This window comes from Arvicola amphibius, chromosome 6, assembly GCF_903992535.2.
Source record: "Arvicola amphibius chromosome 6, mArvAmp1.2, whole genome shotgun sequence".
NCBI classification, from domain to species: domain Eukaryota; kingdom Metazoa; phylum Chordata; class Mammalia; order Rodentia; family Cricetidae; genus Arvicola; species Arvicola amphibius.
Window position 1 is genome coordinate 145,880,389 of NC_052052.2, and position 17,265 is coordinate 145,897,653.

General features: G+C 42.3%; 1 protein-coding gene across 5 annotated transcripts in view; it reads left to right on the forward strand.

The window, feature by feature from the left end:
• Ptpdc1 (protein tyrosine phosphatase domain containing 1) overlaps positions 1-17,265 on the forward strand; it is a 55,886-nt gene that overhangs the window by 27,447 nt on the left and 11,174 nt on the right. For all 5 annotated transcript variants that reach the window (XM_038334993.1, XM_038334992.1, XM_038334989.1 and 2 more), the window contains 4 exons: positions 9,430-9,601; positions 12,261-12,341; positions 12,557-12,675; positions 14,901-15,038. In XM_038334993.1, coding sequence (XP_038190921.1) covers positions 9,430-9,601; positions 12,261-12,341; positions 12,557-12,675; positions 14,901-15,038 — 510 coding nt within the window. The remainder of the gene's footprint in view (positions 1-9,429; positions 9,602-12,260; positions 12,342-12,556; positions 12,676-14,900; positions 15,039-17,265) is intronic.

Here is a 17,265-nt window from a genome sequence, read left to right on the forward strand (position 1 = left end):
ACATCCTTCTTTCAAACAGGATGCAGCAAACTAGCTCTCTGATGAATCCTCTGTGCCACTCTGGTAGATTTGCTCTCTTTTGTCCTTCTGATACACCTGATTGAGTTGAGTCCTTTTCTGCAGGGTTGGGATGTTGGGGGGATGTCCAGCTTTCTGAAACTAGAGTAAAACTGTAGCAGTCATCACCCCCTCCACTGCTTTCTCCTCCTCCTCAGCAACCCTAAGAACTACCAGTCAACTTTCTGTTTCCACACATCTCCTCTTTCTGAACATTTTGTTTTAAACAGAACCATACAATATGTGGTCTAGGGATTTACTAATATCACTTGACTTGATGGTTTTCAGAGTTCATTTGTTCTGTGTGTGTCAGTACATATGATCTCCAGTTGCATAGATAATAACTGTATTTTAAATGTACCAGATGATAAATGTTTGGGTTGCTGCATGTTTGGCTGTTTTGCGTGCTGATTGTACAGAGCTGTGTGTAGACTGTCTTTACTTACTTGAATTTCTAACTAGGAGGAAAGCCTGGTTTATAAGGTCACTACATTTACTCATGGAAGGACCTGCTGGGCTGTTTTCCAAAGAGGTTGTTCAATATTAAATTCCCATGGGCAGTGAGGGAGGGCTCCTGTCTGTCTATTATCATAAACACTTGGAGCTTATCTGACTGTCCAATTATAGCCATCCTGGAAGGTGTGAAGAGATATTTCGTTGTGGTTTTTATAAACATTTTCCTAATGACTGACAGTGTTAAACATCTTTTCATCTATTTATTGATCATTTCTATATCTGTTTGGGATGTTACTTGCTATTAAAATTATTAATATAGAATTGACATATCAAAATGTCATCATTGTAAAGAAGGCATTGGACGTTACTGTAAGCAGAAGGCTGGGTAGTGTGTACCACTGTGTTAACCCAGAGCATTTGGTCAGACCACAAAGGAATCTTGTAGTGACCTGAAGCCAATTCCCAGTCTGCTGTCTCCCTGGTCCCTGAAATTACTTACCTTTCTACCTCTATAGATTTGACAGTGGATTTTTTTATTTTAGCATAACTAAATGCAGTGTCTTCAACCTCATTTAAGCAAAGTAGTACTTGGTCCTTTTTATTGCTGGGTAATATTCCATTACATGAATAGAACAGTTTATTAATTCTTTTGAGTTGAAGGACACTTGGGTTGTTTCTGCTTTGGCTTCTATGAATAAATGTTGTTATGAATATTTGTGTACATATTTTTCTGTGGGTATATTTTTATTGTTCTTGAGCACAAACCTTGGAGTGTAATTAAGAGTTCATATGGTAATTGTATGTTTAACATTTTGAAGAATTATAGCCACTAAATAAATGTTTTTGATTTGCATTTTCCTACTGGCTAATGATGTTGAATGTCTTTTCAAATACATGTTGGCTACATCTTTCTCTTCCTGGGAGAAATGCCTATTTAGATTCTTGGTCCATTTTGAAACTGAGTTGGTCTTTGTATGGTTGAGTTGTGTCTGTTGTAAGAGTTCTCTGGACTCCGTTTATTAAATTCTCCTTCTGTTCTTGCTCTTTCCCACTTTTTTCCTTGTAAGTCTTGATTTCTCACCCACTTCAAGTTCTTCCGTGCTAGTTACATAAATTACATTTCTCTGTTTTATGACCAACAATAAATACAATTACATGCATGTTGTTTTATATAGTCCTTTTAAACTAACCCAAAAAAAGGAAAAGCAAACATTTATACTATGTGATGTGCTATGTCTTTGATATCTTACTAACCTTTAATTTACCAGTGTCCCTTCTTATTACTGGCTTGGGTAACATGCTTTCAACACAAAGAACTTCGTATAGACCCTCCTAAATGGGCCTGCCACACAACAACTTCTGTTTCTGTTGATCTGAGACTGTCTATATTTCTACTTCATTTTGAAAAATGATTTTTTTTTGATACAGGGTTTCTATGTGTAACAGCCCTAGCTGCCCTGGAACTCGCTCTTGTAGACCAGGCTGGCCTCGAACTCACAGAGATCCACCTACCTCTGCCTCCCGAGTGCTGGGATTAAAGGCGTGCACCACCACCTCCCAGATGAAAGATGATATTATAAGATTTTTAATTTAAGTGTTTTATTTTCAGCAATTTGAATATGTGTCCTTCTAATTGAGGCCTCCATTGTTCCTAGTAAGAAATTAGGTATTAGTTTTATCGGGATTTTCTTGTAGGCCAGGAGTAAAGTGTTTGTCTTGAGAAGTCTTACAGACCCTGTCTGGATGTGGAGCTCCTTCGGTGTGCTGTGTGTTTACTCACGCCTTCATGGCACCTGGGATGTGTGAAGCCATCATTTCTCCGTTCTTCTTTTCTCTTCTCCTATTTTTCTTAGTTTCTTGGTATATTCTTTGTATATATGTTGCTGACCACATTTTATGAAGACTTTGTTCATTTTTCCTATTTCCTTATTTTCTCTGTTCATCTATGTATATAATTTCTGTTTTCAAGTTCTCTAATTTCTGGGTTTATGTCTGCTGTTGAGTTTCACAGTCTATATTTTGTCATTTCCCTACTTCTGCTCTTCTGACTTTTGATTGGCTTATTTTACTGCTTCCCCATGTCTGATTTTCATGCCTTTCCTGAGATAGGCCAACACTACAAATGAAGTAGAGTGGGGCAGTCTGGCCTGGTCCTCTCAGCATGCTCACTGGGGATAGAAAAGACTGGTGAGGAGCCAAATAGATGCAAAGACTGACTGAGCTTGTGAGTAGAGGAAAGTGTTGTCAGATGCCAGCGCAATCTAACCTGACCTGCAGATTCAGCACAATCCCTGTTAAAATCCCGTAGGCAGAGAAAAGAAAAGTCTACCCACATTTTAAGAAGAATCTCAAAGACCTCCGAAGAGGCAAAATAATATTGAAAAATAATGAAAAAGAGTCATTTCCTAATTTTAAATCTTTGTACAAGGCTACATTAATCAAAATAAAGACAACTATATAGTGTAATAGAATGAAGAGCCCAGAAAGAATCCCTGCATGTATGATTATCTTTATGTCTGTGTATTCATACATGGAGGTCAGAAGCCAACTGACACACCATCAGGCTTGGTGTGGCAAGTACCTTTACCAACTGAGCCATCGCCCAGTCTGTTTTACTTGGTTGTGGTGCGGATTAAACCCAGGACCTCAAGTATGTTAGGCAAATACTTTGCCACTCCCCAGTCCTCAAATGATTTTCAAAAAGTATACCGAGACTGTTTAGCAAGGCAATGGCATCATTTCAGCAAAGGGTAATGGAAACACAGGCTTATTCACTGCAAAGGAATGATGTTGGCCGTCCTTATGCTGCGTACAAGCATTAACTCAAAAGCCATGTTTTTTACGTAACAGAATCAGAAAGCTATTTCAGTTTTTGTTTTTGAGATAGGGTTTCTCTGTGTAGCCCTGGCTGTCCTAGAACTTACTCTGTAGAACAGGCTGGCCTTGAACTCAGAGATTCACCTGCCTCTGCCTCCCAAATGCTGAGGTTAAAGGTGTGTACCACCACTGCCCAGCTATATGGAAATATTTTAGTATGAGTAATTTTTTTTGAAAAACCATATTTTCCACAGACACTCAACAGATGAAGAGGTTTTTACAGAACAAGCCCTGCTCCTTGAGCGTCCCTCTCCTGCATCAGCGTGAATGTACAGTCCCAAGAACCAGTCCGCCTGTTGCATCTCACTCACTCCTAACAGCTATCCTGTTTTTCCTTCTCTGACAATACATGGTCTAAATAAGCACTCAGAAAAGATGTTCCATTTCCTTTTTCATTTTCTTCAAAATTACAGGAAACTGTCCTTAGTACCTGTCTTATTCCTCTCTCTACTTCCAAACATGTATTAGAAAAAGAAAACCTGAGGCCAGGTGTGGTAACACACACCTTTAATCCCAGTACTCAGGAGGCAAAGGCAGGCGGATCACTATGAGTTCGAGGCCAGCCTGGTCTACAAAACAAGTTCCAGGACAGCCAGAGCTACACAAAGAAAACCTGTCTCCAAAAAGAAAAAGAGGATCAGCTAAAAGAAAAATCAGGGAAACAATACCAGATATAATGCACAGGACCACTCATGCCTCTGGGCTCCTCCCACAGCCTCCGCATGAGAGTGTGGAGAAATTGCTGTGCCAGGACCTCAGCTAAGGCCCTTGCAGCCGCTGCCTGTTTGCAGCTAGGCAGAACCAAGCTTAAGAGTAATAAGGAGTAAAATGAGCTGTTTTATACAAAATGCAAAAGTACACATTCTCTTGATAAGCACAATGAGAGCAACAAGCTGAGTAAGTGCTACCAAGTGAGTACAGCCTTTTCTTCTTTAGCTGTTCCATAGGTGGTTCAAATCCCAAGCATCCAGTGCCAGGCCTGGTTCTCCGAGGACTGGTCATCTCCTTATGTCCAGGGTTTTAGACAAGCCCCTAAGATGTCCAGGGGAAATGGTGGTTACCTGCTCACGTTCTTAGGTCCACAGGAGCACATCCAGGAGCATGGCTGTGGTGCTGACTTCCCAGCTCTGTTCTCCTTTCTGAGACAGGCCCACTTCCTACAAAGCAGCCACTGTTCAGCTGTTAGTTCAGGATGTTTGCTGATGCTGGGTCGGATCTGCTTCTCAATAAGCGTTAATTCTAATTCATCCTTAATAACAACAGAATAAACAAAAAACATTCCTTGAACTTCCAGAACATTCCAGAGCTTCTCATATTCCTGCTGCATGTGATGGTTTCTAGACCTCTCGCTACAATTTGTCCGAGGTTCTTCTCTTCCTGTCACAGAGGGATGCTGACTATAGCAGCCATCTCTGTCGCTTGTTCAATCTCAGGTCCACTCTGCCGTCTGTCGCTGGCATCCACTGAAATTGTTGTGACTGAGGTCGCTGATGATCCATTGAAGTAGACTCTACAGTTCTCTTCTTTGCTGAGCAGTACATAACACACACCCTGAGTTTTAATTGTTTGGCATCTTTCAGAGGATTTGTTTTCATTTTGAAGCAGTCTGAAATGTGGGAGGTGGGGGAGTTGTAACATAAAGATGTTTTTCTTGAATTACTTGGGTGTGAGCTGCAGACATGACTCTCCATTACTCCCACAAAGACATTCTCCCCACTCGGCACATCAGCAAATTAGACCCAGCTATCAGAGCCTTCTCTCTGCTCTCCAGCTTCACTCGAGCTTCACAGATTACCCCAGAAGGGTTGCTGACAGTCCCAGGGCCAAGCTCTGGGTCCTGTCTCTTTCTCATGTTTCATGGTAGGACACACTCCGAATTTCCTTGACTTTGATGACCTCAGTATTTCTGAAGAAGAAAAGTTATGCTGCAAAATTCTCTCAATCTGAGTTTGTCTATTTCATCAGGATTATAGTCAACAAACTGTAGTACTTATTGCTAGAAAAATTGAACTTGCAAACCAATGTCTGCTTGTCATCTGTGTTCATTACTATCCTGTTACTTTCCACAAGGACTGCTTGTGCTGTCAGAGTTGAAGAATGGATATATGGATAACCATACCGACTATATATCAGCACTCGTACTTACTTAGGTTTGTGTGTGTGTGTGTGTACACACACACACACACACACACACACAAATCCTGGTTCTATTCATTCCAATCCAGCCTCACAGGGTCCCTGGATCCTGAGTGGAGTTGCTGAACAGGTTCCCTCTTTCTGTCTATTTATAGTTGATTTTTAAACATGTAAAGACTCAACTAAATAAAACTTTGCACTTTGAATATTAATTTTACTCATGAATCGTATCTTCCCCAAAAGTTTACTAAAGCAAAATATCAAAATAAAGGTCATGTTCTTCAAAAGTTTAGTATCTTATTTTTAAAATAAAAGCTGTTGATAGGGGCTGGAGAGATGGCTCAGTGGTTAAGAGCATTGCCTGCTCTTCCAAGGGTCCTGAGTTCAAATCCCAGCAACCACATGGTGGCTCACAACCGTCTGTAATGAGGTCTGGTGCCCTCTTCTGGCCTTGAGGCACACATGCAGTCAGAATTTTGTATACATAAAAAAAAAGCTGTTGATAATGCCCTAAATGTCCAACACCTAAGGGATTAGAGAATTTTTTTATGGTGTATTAGCTAAATGAGCTTTCATAGTCGTTGTGCTTCATTAAATGCAAATTTGAGATGAAAGCAAAATGGAAGATGTACCTATCTTGATTGGAAAGAGCAGGAAAATGTATGTGCACTGAGGCTGTAAATACTTAAAAGGCAGGGAGTGATGGTCTGCTTAACTCCAGTACTCAGGAGGCAAAGACAGGAATCCCTGTGGATCCCAGTCCAGCCTGGTCTACATAATGAGTTCTGTGTCAGGAAGGACTACACACAGTCTCTAAGTAAGAAAATAATAAACCTGGAAAACCCATAAATATGTGAACATATTGGAGAAGGAAACCAAGCTAGCATGTTGGATGGAGACTAAAGGTTGTATGCCAGTTGTAAAGCTCTCTGTGATATAAATAAAACTTACATTCTTACTTAATTTTTTGTGTTTTTGGATATTTTGCCTGCATGTATGACTTTGCACTACATGCATGCCTGGTGCTCATGGATACCAGAAGAGGTCATCAGGTCCCGTGGATTGTGAGTTACTATGTAGGTACTGAAAATTAAACCTGGAAGAGCAGCCGGTCCCTTTTACAGCTGAGCCATGCCTCCATCCCTAAAGTTTATTTTTGAAAGAGGATTGGCTGTGAATTGAGCACTTGGCCAAGGTGTAGTTTTTGAGGATTCCTTCAAATGAGCAGGGAAGCAAAGGGTCAGGTGCCTGTCTCTTGTGGGGAGGTGAGTGCAGTTCCAGTTTGTCTGCCAAGTGTATGCAGGATGTATCCTTGGAGGCAGGTGGGGGGAGGGGGCTACATTTGCCTACCCAGTCCGTTTTTGCACCAGGCCACCTTCCCTTAGGCTCTGACACAGACTTACTGCACTAACATGTCCAGTCAGCTCAGCCGTGTGCTGTCTCTGTGTCTGAGGTTAGCCCAGTTTTCAGGATTTTACAGCAGAAATCACTTAAACCATCCCTTTCTTAGTCCCACAGATGACTTTGGGGTTTTAGTACAGTCAGGAGGAGAGCCACTTTTGAGTGTCCCCCCTCCCCCGTAGACATCCTTCAGTGCAGCCTCCGTTTTCTGGACGCACTCACTGACTGGCACCTCCTCCCTGTTGCCTTAAATATCTGTGCCTGCCTCAGAGCTTGCTGGTTTCTCTTACCACCTGTGCATGGGTTCTGTGTGAGCCAGCGGAAAGATGTGCTGGCCACTTGAGCTGGACTCCCAGCACCACGTTGGTGCCACAACAGTCCACCCCTTGGCATGTCCCCCATCCACAGCTGCTGTCTTCATGAGGCCACAGTGAGCTTCCCGTGCTGGTCTCTTTCAGACTCTCCATGTGCTGCCAACCCGAAGTCTTCTCAGGCTCTGTCACCAGAGTAGCAAACACACAGCTCGTAAGGCCTCCTGCTTTTAGGTCCCTCCTTGCTCTCTTGCAATATCCTTTATGCTCTCCTCTCCTGCAAACCCTTGTGGATCTGCCCTGCAGCATTCTAAGGGTCCAGTGGGCTTATTTCTCAGGCCATTCTTCCAGGCAAAGTAACTGCTTTCTGAATTGGTCTGTGTGTGGAGGGGGGGACCTTTTCCATTTCTGTATGATACTACAGATAAAGTAGCAATTGAAGCATCAAACTAGACGTCTCTGTACCCGTCTTATTTCACAAAAGTACATTATGCCAGGGATATGACGGTGGAAACTTAACAGCATAGATTAGAGCCTGATCTATAGCAGTAGTTATGTTTCCGTCCACACACCCCTGAAATACCATTTGTGCAGAGAGCGCAGGAGAGAAAGCGCGGGCACAGCCTGACATTAGCGAGGGAGGAGGCGGACAATAAGTGCTTTGCAGTTGTTGAGTTTCTGTTTTCTTTATAGCCTTTATTCTCAAACTGCCACCTCCCCCTCATCCAGTTCCTTTAAAAATGTGATACTTTAGAGAATTTTATTCAAATGCATCCGCTGAGACTTAGAAGCTGTTTTCCTCCCATAGCAACGGAAGGCAGAGGATTGATTGCAGTTGTGAACTTTGGGAAGGCACGGCTGCTCATAGTTAACCTTGCTTGCAGCTAAGTTGTTCCCAACAGCGTATAACCAAGAATTGGGCTTCATTTCTGAAAGTCAAAATACGAAGCTAACTGTCTTCTTAGCTCTAGAATGTCTTTAGCTGTTCCATTCAAGTGTTTCTTTGGTAGTTCTGTCAAGAAAATATAAGAAGGTACTTGGTTCTGACAAATTGAAAAATCTAATGCTGTAGGATCCAGCATATACTGCTGAATTACAATAAACTTCTTTTCCTTTCCTGTTCCAAAGAAAAGTAGAATTTTCTTTTAAAATAACTGGAGACCAGCTATGAAAGGCGTAACAAAAATTAAGACAACGTTGTAAAAACATTTTTAAACTCATAACGGTATTTTGGTAGTAATTCTTCGAGGAGACGGATCTTGAAGTGTATTTGAGAAACAAAATAATCTAGACGTAAGGACAATCTGCTTTAAATGCATAGTATTCTTCCCTGTATTTGAACAATTTGTCCAAAACACAATTGGTTCGTGTAGGATTTTTGCTTGTTCACATGTAAGTGGGAATCAGTAGTTTCTTTGTTGGTCGCTATGGAAACCAATCAGCCTATCCTGAAAAGCTCTTAGATCATACAGAGCGATGCCTGTGTCTCAGTGTAGCTCCTCACTGAGCAAGCCAGAGCTGGCTCCTGCCTGCCTCCCGCTCTTCCCTGCCCAGAGCCAGTGAGTGCCATGCAGGTGCAGGACCCATCCCGGAGACCCTCGGCAGTGCACTTCCTCAGTGCCTTCCTGCAGGGCCGCCGGCACTCCACTTCTGACCCGGTCCTGAGGCTACAGCAAGCCCGGCGTGGCTCTGGCTCTGCCACCAAGCTGCTGTCCTCATCTTCTGTCCAAGTGATGGTGGCTGTGTCTTCAGTCAGCCGCACGGAGGGGAATCCAACTTTTCCCGAGAGAAAAAGTAAAACTCTTTCTTATAATTTGCTATCCTTTGCATCTGAGTGTAAGGAGTGGGAATAGGCTCTAGCTGTGTCTGTACTTTTAGAGTGTTGACAGGTGATTCTGTGTATGCTTTTGACTCTGTTCAGGCTATAAGACCAAATCGATGTGTAAAAGGAGATAAAATGATGGCATGATGTGCGGTGGTTTTGTTGTTACAAGTATAGTTTTAGACAAAATTCACCCTCTTGAAAAAGATGAGCTTTTGCTTTTTCTTCCCTTTAACCAATATAGTATATAGAAATTATTGCATGTGAAAGCTTTTTAATATTACATGAAGGGATTTAAACTGGCTCACACTGTTTCCCATTCTACTGGGAGGATAGAAGTTCGAACCTTACTTTCCTTGTATATTCTAGAAAATTCAGAACGCCCAACACCAAAGTACACAAAGGTGGGAGAACGTTTACGGCATGTCATCCCTGGACACATGGCATGTTCCATGGCATGTGGTGGGAGAGCATGTAAGTATGAGAACCCAGCACGCTGGAGTGAGCAGGAGCAAGCCATAAAGGGAGTGTACTCCTCCTGGTAAGTATGGCTCCGGGTCTTGCACATCTCTGTAGGATGAAGGAAGCAGGAATGCATGTGAGGATGCATGGCTACAGGCAGGCAATGTGAGGGAGATGTGGGCCTTGAATTCAGGGGACCCTGCAACCATCCCTGGGTTTACCAGTAGGCCGCCTGTGGGATACTGACCTACTCAACCATAGTTTCTCATTTGCAAAATGGAAATAATTAAACTCAAAGCCTTTATATTAAGTGAAATGATATTCAAAAAATTTCTTTTTTATTTATTGATTTTTATTGAGCTCTACATTTTTCTCTGCTCCTCTCCCTGCCTCTCCCTTCCCCCCTTCAACCCTCCCTCTGAGGTCCCCATGCTCCCAATTTACTCAGGAGATCTTGTCTTTTTCTTAAATTAATAGATAATTAGATAGTTCTTAAATTTCAGAAATTGGTGAAAACAGTAAAAATGTTCAGCTGTACGTTTGAGAAAATTACATGTGTAGTCCTCGGGTTTGTGCAGTTCAGCATTCACATCTGAATGTGAATTTATCTATTATTATGAAATATACTTCCTTGAAGAAGAGGCACAGGCTGCCAGCTCAGCAGGCAGCCCATAAGATGCTGGCGTGGTTTCTTGTGTTAAAGCACAGTTAATTCTACTCTTAAGTCATCCTGCCTTTCTTAGAGCTAGTCAGGTATGCACTGTGGTCTCAAAAATATGGATAATCAGAACGTATTTGAGCTGGGCATAGTGGTGACTGCCTTTATTCCCAGCTCACAGGGAGGAGAGGTAGACAGATCTCTGTGAATTCAAGGCTAGCCTGGTTTACATAGTGAGTTCCAGGACAGCCAGGGCTATACAGAGAGACATTGTCTCAAAAAACTCAAAAAAACAAAATCATATTTGTGACACTCTTAGAATTTACTGTTTAAAAAGAGCTTTGCTCATGAATTATTTTATACAGCATGAACCCATTTTTAAGATCAGATGTTTGTAGATTGCTTATTTGACTTGCTGTCTCTACTTTTTTATGTTGAATTTCCGGTACCCCTGTGGTGGCACAGCCTGTGTGAGTCATGTGCAGCCTGATGACAGTAATGGCCATGAGGACACCCTCCTGAGTCAGAGTCGGGCCAGCAAATGTCCGGCGGAGCACAGCTCACACGAACGCTTTGCTCATGTGTCAGCTCTCCACGTGAGCCTGTCCCTCCCTGCCCTCTCACACCAGGTTCCATCTCAGTCCTTCTGAGGCTCTACATGTTGCAACAGAGGGGGTAGTGTCTTTTGGATACTAACCTGCCAGTTTCGTGTCTCTGCTTCTCCTCTAAGATTCATGAGTCACAACTTGCAATGGACTACCTTACACATCTTTCGCCTTCTATTTGATGACAAATTTGAACAAAACAGAGTAAAGCTGGAGGTCTAACAAGAGACAGGCTTTTTTTAATCTCAATCTTTTGTATTTTTATTTATTTATTTATTTATTTATTTATTAAAAATTTCCGCCTCTTCCCCACCTCCCATTTACCCTCCTCCCCCCTCCACTCCCCCTCCTTCTCCTATCCAGAGAGCAGTAAGGGTTCCCTGCCCTGTGGGAAGTCCAAGTTCCTCCCCCCTCCATTCAGGTCCAGGAAGGTGAGCATCCAAACAGGCCAGGCCCCCCCAAAGCCAGTATGCGTAGTAGGATCCAAATCCAGTGTCATTGTCTTTGGCTTCTCAGCAGCCCTCATTGTCCGCCATGTTCAGGGAGTCCGTTTTATCCCATGCTTTTTCAGTCCCAGTCCAGCTGGGCTTGGTAAGCTCCGAATAGATCAGCCCCACCATCTCAGTGGATGGGGGAACCCCTCGCAGTCCAGACTTCCTTGCTCATGTTTTCCCTCCTTCTGTTCCTCATTTGGACCTTGGGAGCTCAGTGCTGTGCACCAATGTGTGGCTCAAGAGACAGGCTTTTTATGGCCAGCTGTTCATTGACTCAGTCTGCTTTGTTCATAGATACATTCATAAGCATTTAATTGTAGGACAAGGCACTTTGCTACTAGATGCTTTCAAATTATCACTAATATTTATAAAACCTTATGAGTTGTTAATGCCATTTTATCGATAGTTAAAATAGTTATAGATAGTTATAGATGAGTTAATTTGCTTCACAGATAGAAAGCAGAAAAACAAAAGAGCATTTGAAGTCAGGCCCAACTGACTCTGAACCCCCACCTTCTTTCTTTGCTAAATTACAGCATCTCAGTATTTATTTATAGCCACAGGCCAGGACTTGTGCTATATTTGTACATCTACATCATCCTGAATTCTCACCCCAACCCTATGTGTGTCTGGCCTTATTACCCCGTTTCACACCTCAGGTAACAGCCTCCTAGTTGTCCTCCACTTAGCTGACTGACCACTTTGTCGCAAGGTGAAGTGAGCGCCCTTCCTGTCCACTAGAATCTCTCTAGAGTCCTTAGAGACCTTCTGTCAGAATCCATAGATGACTTAGGTCTTGAAACCCACCCCTCCAGGGGGTTTAAGGAGCTACAAGGTTTCTCAGAGTTCTAATTGTGATGCAGAATTGAAGGCAGATTTGTGTAAGAATATAGAAGTTGTTATGATAAGGGAAAAGTTGCTGATCCTGTCAGGTATAGTGCTCTGAGTTTTGTGCATCTCAGCAGTCCATACTATCTTCAGGGTCACTGACAGTATCCTGGCCATGGCTCGCCCGTCCTCTGAGCTGCTGGAGAAGTATCACATCATCGAGCAGTTCCTCGGGTAAGCACCGCAGCGTTCACAGCTGTAGTGAGTACGTTCAGCACACTTTTCTTTCATTGGTTATGGCATCAAGGGAAAAGGACTTTGCTTAAAAAACAGGCCATGAAGAGCTGATTTTAAGAAAAGTTTGAGAGCAATTAATAATGTCTTACTAATGCTGAAATCATTTCTTATGACTCCAGGTCCTTATAACTGATTTCTCATTTTCTTTGAAGTCATGGCATAAAAACAATCATCAACCTGCAGCGCCCTGGTGAGCATGCCAGCTGTGGGAATTCGCTGGAACAAGAAAGTGGTTTCACGTACCTTCCTGAAGCCTTCATGGAGGCTGGCAGTAAGTCCCTTTCCACCCTTATCAAGGACAGTACTTAGAGACTTGTCTCCCAGGCTCTTAGGTTAAAGAGGTAAATGCTTATCAGTAGAATCTGCACAGTAGCGGGCTTCTGATTTCACTCTAAATGATGCTATTGTTCTTTGATGTTGCAATTGTGAGTAGTACAGGGTTTCTTTTTCCTCTAGGAGGGGTTGGGAGGAAGCGCTGCTGTAAAAGGCTTCTGTTTAGTTAGAGCCTGTACCCGTCAGACATGATGGCCTCATTATCTCTTTACAGTAGTTGTGTGACTCAGCTTAGGCTTAGAGAGTTATCTGCTTGTCTGAGATCACAGAGCTTAGAAATTCCAGTGAGGATTGGAAGTAGAATAATTTTTGGCTCCATAAGAATATGTCCTTGCCGGGTGGCGGTGGCGCACGCCTTTAATCCCAGCACTCGCAAGGCAGAGGCAGGCGGATCTCTGTGAGTTCGAGACCAGCCTGGTCTACAAGAGCTAGTTCCAGGACAGGCTCCAAAGCTACAGAGAAACCCTGTCTCGAAAAAAAAAAGAATATGTCCTTGTGGCCAGCCCAGAGCTCCTCACAAGAACTTTGGAGTAGAGTCCACTCAGCGGGGTTGTTGAAACCAGGCTGATCAAGGTGAGCATGTGGGCTGGGAAAGTGTACTTAGGAGGCTTACATCTAGCCAGCTCCAGATAGAGATAGAGGTAAAGGTAGAGGTAGAGGTAGAGATAGAGATAGCGGTAGAGATAGAGATAGCGGTAGAGATAGAGCTAGCGGTAGAGATAGAGATAGAGGCAGAGATAGAGGTAGAGATAGAGATAGAGGCAGAGATAGAGGTAGAGATAGAGATATACAACCATTTATTAACCTTTTAGAGAATTTATATTATTAAACAAGAATACATGTTATTTCCTTCCACCTTAATTTTTAATTCTATTCTAATTCTTTCCATCTGCACTAAAGCAGAAAATATATTAGATAATAAAGAATGTACTTTTAAGAAAAGTTAAATTTACTGGAAATAAAAAATCCTGTTATATGGGCATGGTGGCTCACGCCTTTAATCCCAGCACTCAGGAAACATAGAGGCAGATGCTTCAAGACTATCCCAGTTTGCATATCAAGCTCCAGGAGAGCCAGGGCTACACTGTGAGTCCCTGCCTCAAGAAATAAAATAAAAAATAATACAAATACAAATAAAATACAAATAAAAAAGCCTACTATTGTAAGCCTGCTTCTTTTTGTTGTTGTTGTTTGTTTTGTTTTATTTTATTTTGATGTTCTCATTTATTAAGGCCTTCCCTTCTTTCCTTGAATTTGGTTTTTTAAATTAATTAATTTTTTACATAGCAGTCCCAGTTCCCCCTCCCTCCTCCTCCTGCTGCCTCCCTCCCACCACCCCACCTTCCATCCACTTCTCAGAGAGGTTAAGGCCTCCCCTGGGAAGTCAACTAAGTCCAGTCCCCTCTTTGAGACAGGACCAAGATCCTCCCCTATGCCTAGGCTGAGCAGGGCATATCTCCATAGAGAATGGCTCTGCAAAGGCATTCATGCATTGGCGTTAGATCCTGGCCCCGGCCAGGGGCCCATGGACTGCCCACGCCACAGCACTGTCACTGTGTTCAGGGGCCTTATGGTCCTGTGCCAGTTCTCCAGTTGTCAGCCAGGAGTCAGTGATCGTCTGAAAGTTCGGGCCAGCTGATTCTGTGTTTCCCCATCACGGTCTTGACCCCTTTGTTTATATTATCGCTCTTTCCTCTCTTTGGAGCTTGGCCCAGTGGTTAGTTGTGGATCTCTGTATGTTTCCATCTGTTTCTCAAAGACATTCTAGCTTCTCTGAGGTTGTTGTGGACTGTAGGCTGGTTATCCTTTGCTTTATGTCTGATATCCACTTATGAGTGAGTACACACTATATTTGTCTTTCTGGGTCTGGGTTACCTCATTTGGAAAGTTTTTTTCTAGTTCTGCTCATTTGCATGCAAATTTCAAGATATCATTATTTTTTACTGCTGAATAGTACTCCATTGTGTAAATGTGTCACATTTTCTTTATCCATTCTTTAGTTTAGGGGCATCTAGGTTGTTTCCAGGTTCTGGCTCTTACAAATAATGTAAGCGTGCTTCTTCAGTGAAATCTCTGTACCTTGTAACTCATTTTTTTAACTGTCCTTGCAAGTATTTTTAATGCATATTAATTTTGTTTTTATTTTTCTCTTCCATTGTCTAGTTTATTTCTACAACTTTGGATGGAAGGATTATGGCGTAGCATCCCTCACTGCCATCTTAGACATGGTAAAGGTGATGACATTTGCCTTACAGGAAGGAAAAGTAGCTGTCCACTGCCACGCAGGACTTGGACGAACAGGTGAATTCTAGAGAGTCAAATTACTGGTGTGTGGGTATATTTAGATATGTAGGAATGAGATTTCCTAATTCTGAAGATAAATAGTTTTTAGAATTATAACAGAGATTTGGAATTAAATTAAAGAAATAAAAGATATTTGAAGCGTCTTAAGCCTGTATAATAACCATGAATTGAAACCAAGTGGTAGTTGTGCACGCCTTTAATCCCAGCACTCAGGAAGGCAGAGGCAGGCAGATCTCTGTGAGTTCGAGGCCAGCCTGTTCTCACAGTGAGTTTCAGGACAGCCAGGGCTACACAGAGAAACCCTGTCTCAAAAACCCTAATAATAATAATAATAATAATAATAATAATAATAATAATAATAATGTTGAATCGATAAGAGTATCCTGAATAATTTAGAGTTAAAAACTCATGTTTTCATGTTTAAGCTTGTTTCTAAAACTGCTTAATTGATCTGCTTATTGAAATGGAGCACTATTAACCTCATGTTAATAGTGTTTTTTAAATACTGTTTTCTATCCTTTTTTGTTTTGTTTTTTGAGACAAGATTTTTTTGTGTAACCTTGTCTGACCCAGCTGGCCTTGAACTCACAGAGATCCACCTGCCTCTGTACTGGGATTAAAGGCATGTGCCACCACCACCAGGCAAAATGTCGTTTTTCTTAAAGACTTAGCTTTATGTCTGTGCATGTTTACCTGCATGTCTGTCTGTGCACCACATGCATGCTTGGTGCCCATGGAGTTCAAAGGAGGGTGTCTGATTCCCCTGGGACTGGAGCCACAGACCCTTGTGAATGTCATGTAGCTGCTGGGAACCAAACTGGCATCTTCCAAGAGCAATAAGTACTCTTAACCACCCAGCCATCTGTCCAGCCCCCAAAATATTTTTCTTAGCTAAAGAGCAACTAGAATAGCAAGCCCTGTTCACCTGCCATGCTCCGAGTATTTTGTATTTGCTCTCCTGTGAAGTTGTTAGCAACAGTTGGGGTTGAATGAACTGCAGCTTAGGAAAAATTAAGTCATCTGCTACATTTAGTGAGTGGCAGGCTCAGTGTTCCATTCATGCTTATCTGGCTCCATCTTTCATGTCTCTGCTTTGGGATTCATAAGAATTGTGTACTTGAAGAAGACTATTTATATGTAAAGTTCTATGTGAAAGTCAGTGGCTTTATAAAAATACTCAGCAAACTTCATTAATTGCTGGTTTGATAGCAAAAATAAAAGGTATGGGGTCAATAGTTTGATTGTCATGTGATTTAAGTCAGACAAAACCATCCCAGTGTATATGGGATTCCCTACCTGCTTACGAGCACCCAGGTTAGAATGAACTCATGTAAATATTGGCAACTCTTAGAATAAAGTCAAAATGTCTTTGTTCCTGGACATTGCATGTTATAGCTCTGCAGATATTCATCTTTATACCAAAGAGCTGCTTTGTCCCCGTGAGAGACCTGTATTGTATTCACTGCAAACTGGGGGACACGCAGTTCTCAGAGGCTCTTATTTTCATGTGTAACTAGATGTTCACAAATTTAGGGCTTGTGTGGCTATCTTTGATTTGCCTTTATTTGTTAGATATTATAATTAATTGATTATGAATTCTTACCAATAAGTAACTAATGAAAAATTAGTCATTATACTATTGCAGCTGACATCCTTGATAGTATTTGCTTATGTAACAGAGTTATAACCTGGCCTGGAGAAAAGCACATATTAGTGTAGACATGGTTTGGAAGAATTGTTGGGCAGAGAAGTGAATGTAGATAATCCCAAAGCAAAACATCCTGTCAGTGGATGACAGAGATGTCAGACAGAGCAGAAAGTTCCAGGGCAGAGTGAGTGGGTGGTGGATTCGACGTAAACGTCCAGAACTGTTGCTCCTGAATGCAGAAGCACAATTTGGCTTCCTTCCTTGCCAGAATTAGCCAGGAGGAGACTGTGCCAGACCCTCAACTTACTCTGAAGCCCTTCTCACTTCAGCACCCCGTCACCTGCCGGCTGTGTGCTAGCTCATCTCTGGGGTGCAAAACTGACTCAGTCACAGGAAGGAACTGCCACAGAGATGTGAAGAAGTCTTTGCAGTAACAAATGCTTGAGGGGCTGAGATTTAGCTCAGGTGGCAGAGTGCTTGCCTAGAATACATGAAGTCCTGGGTCTGATACCCAGTACTTCATGACACTAGCCTGGTGGTGTAGACTTGTAATACTAGCACGTGGACAGTGGAGGC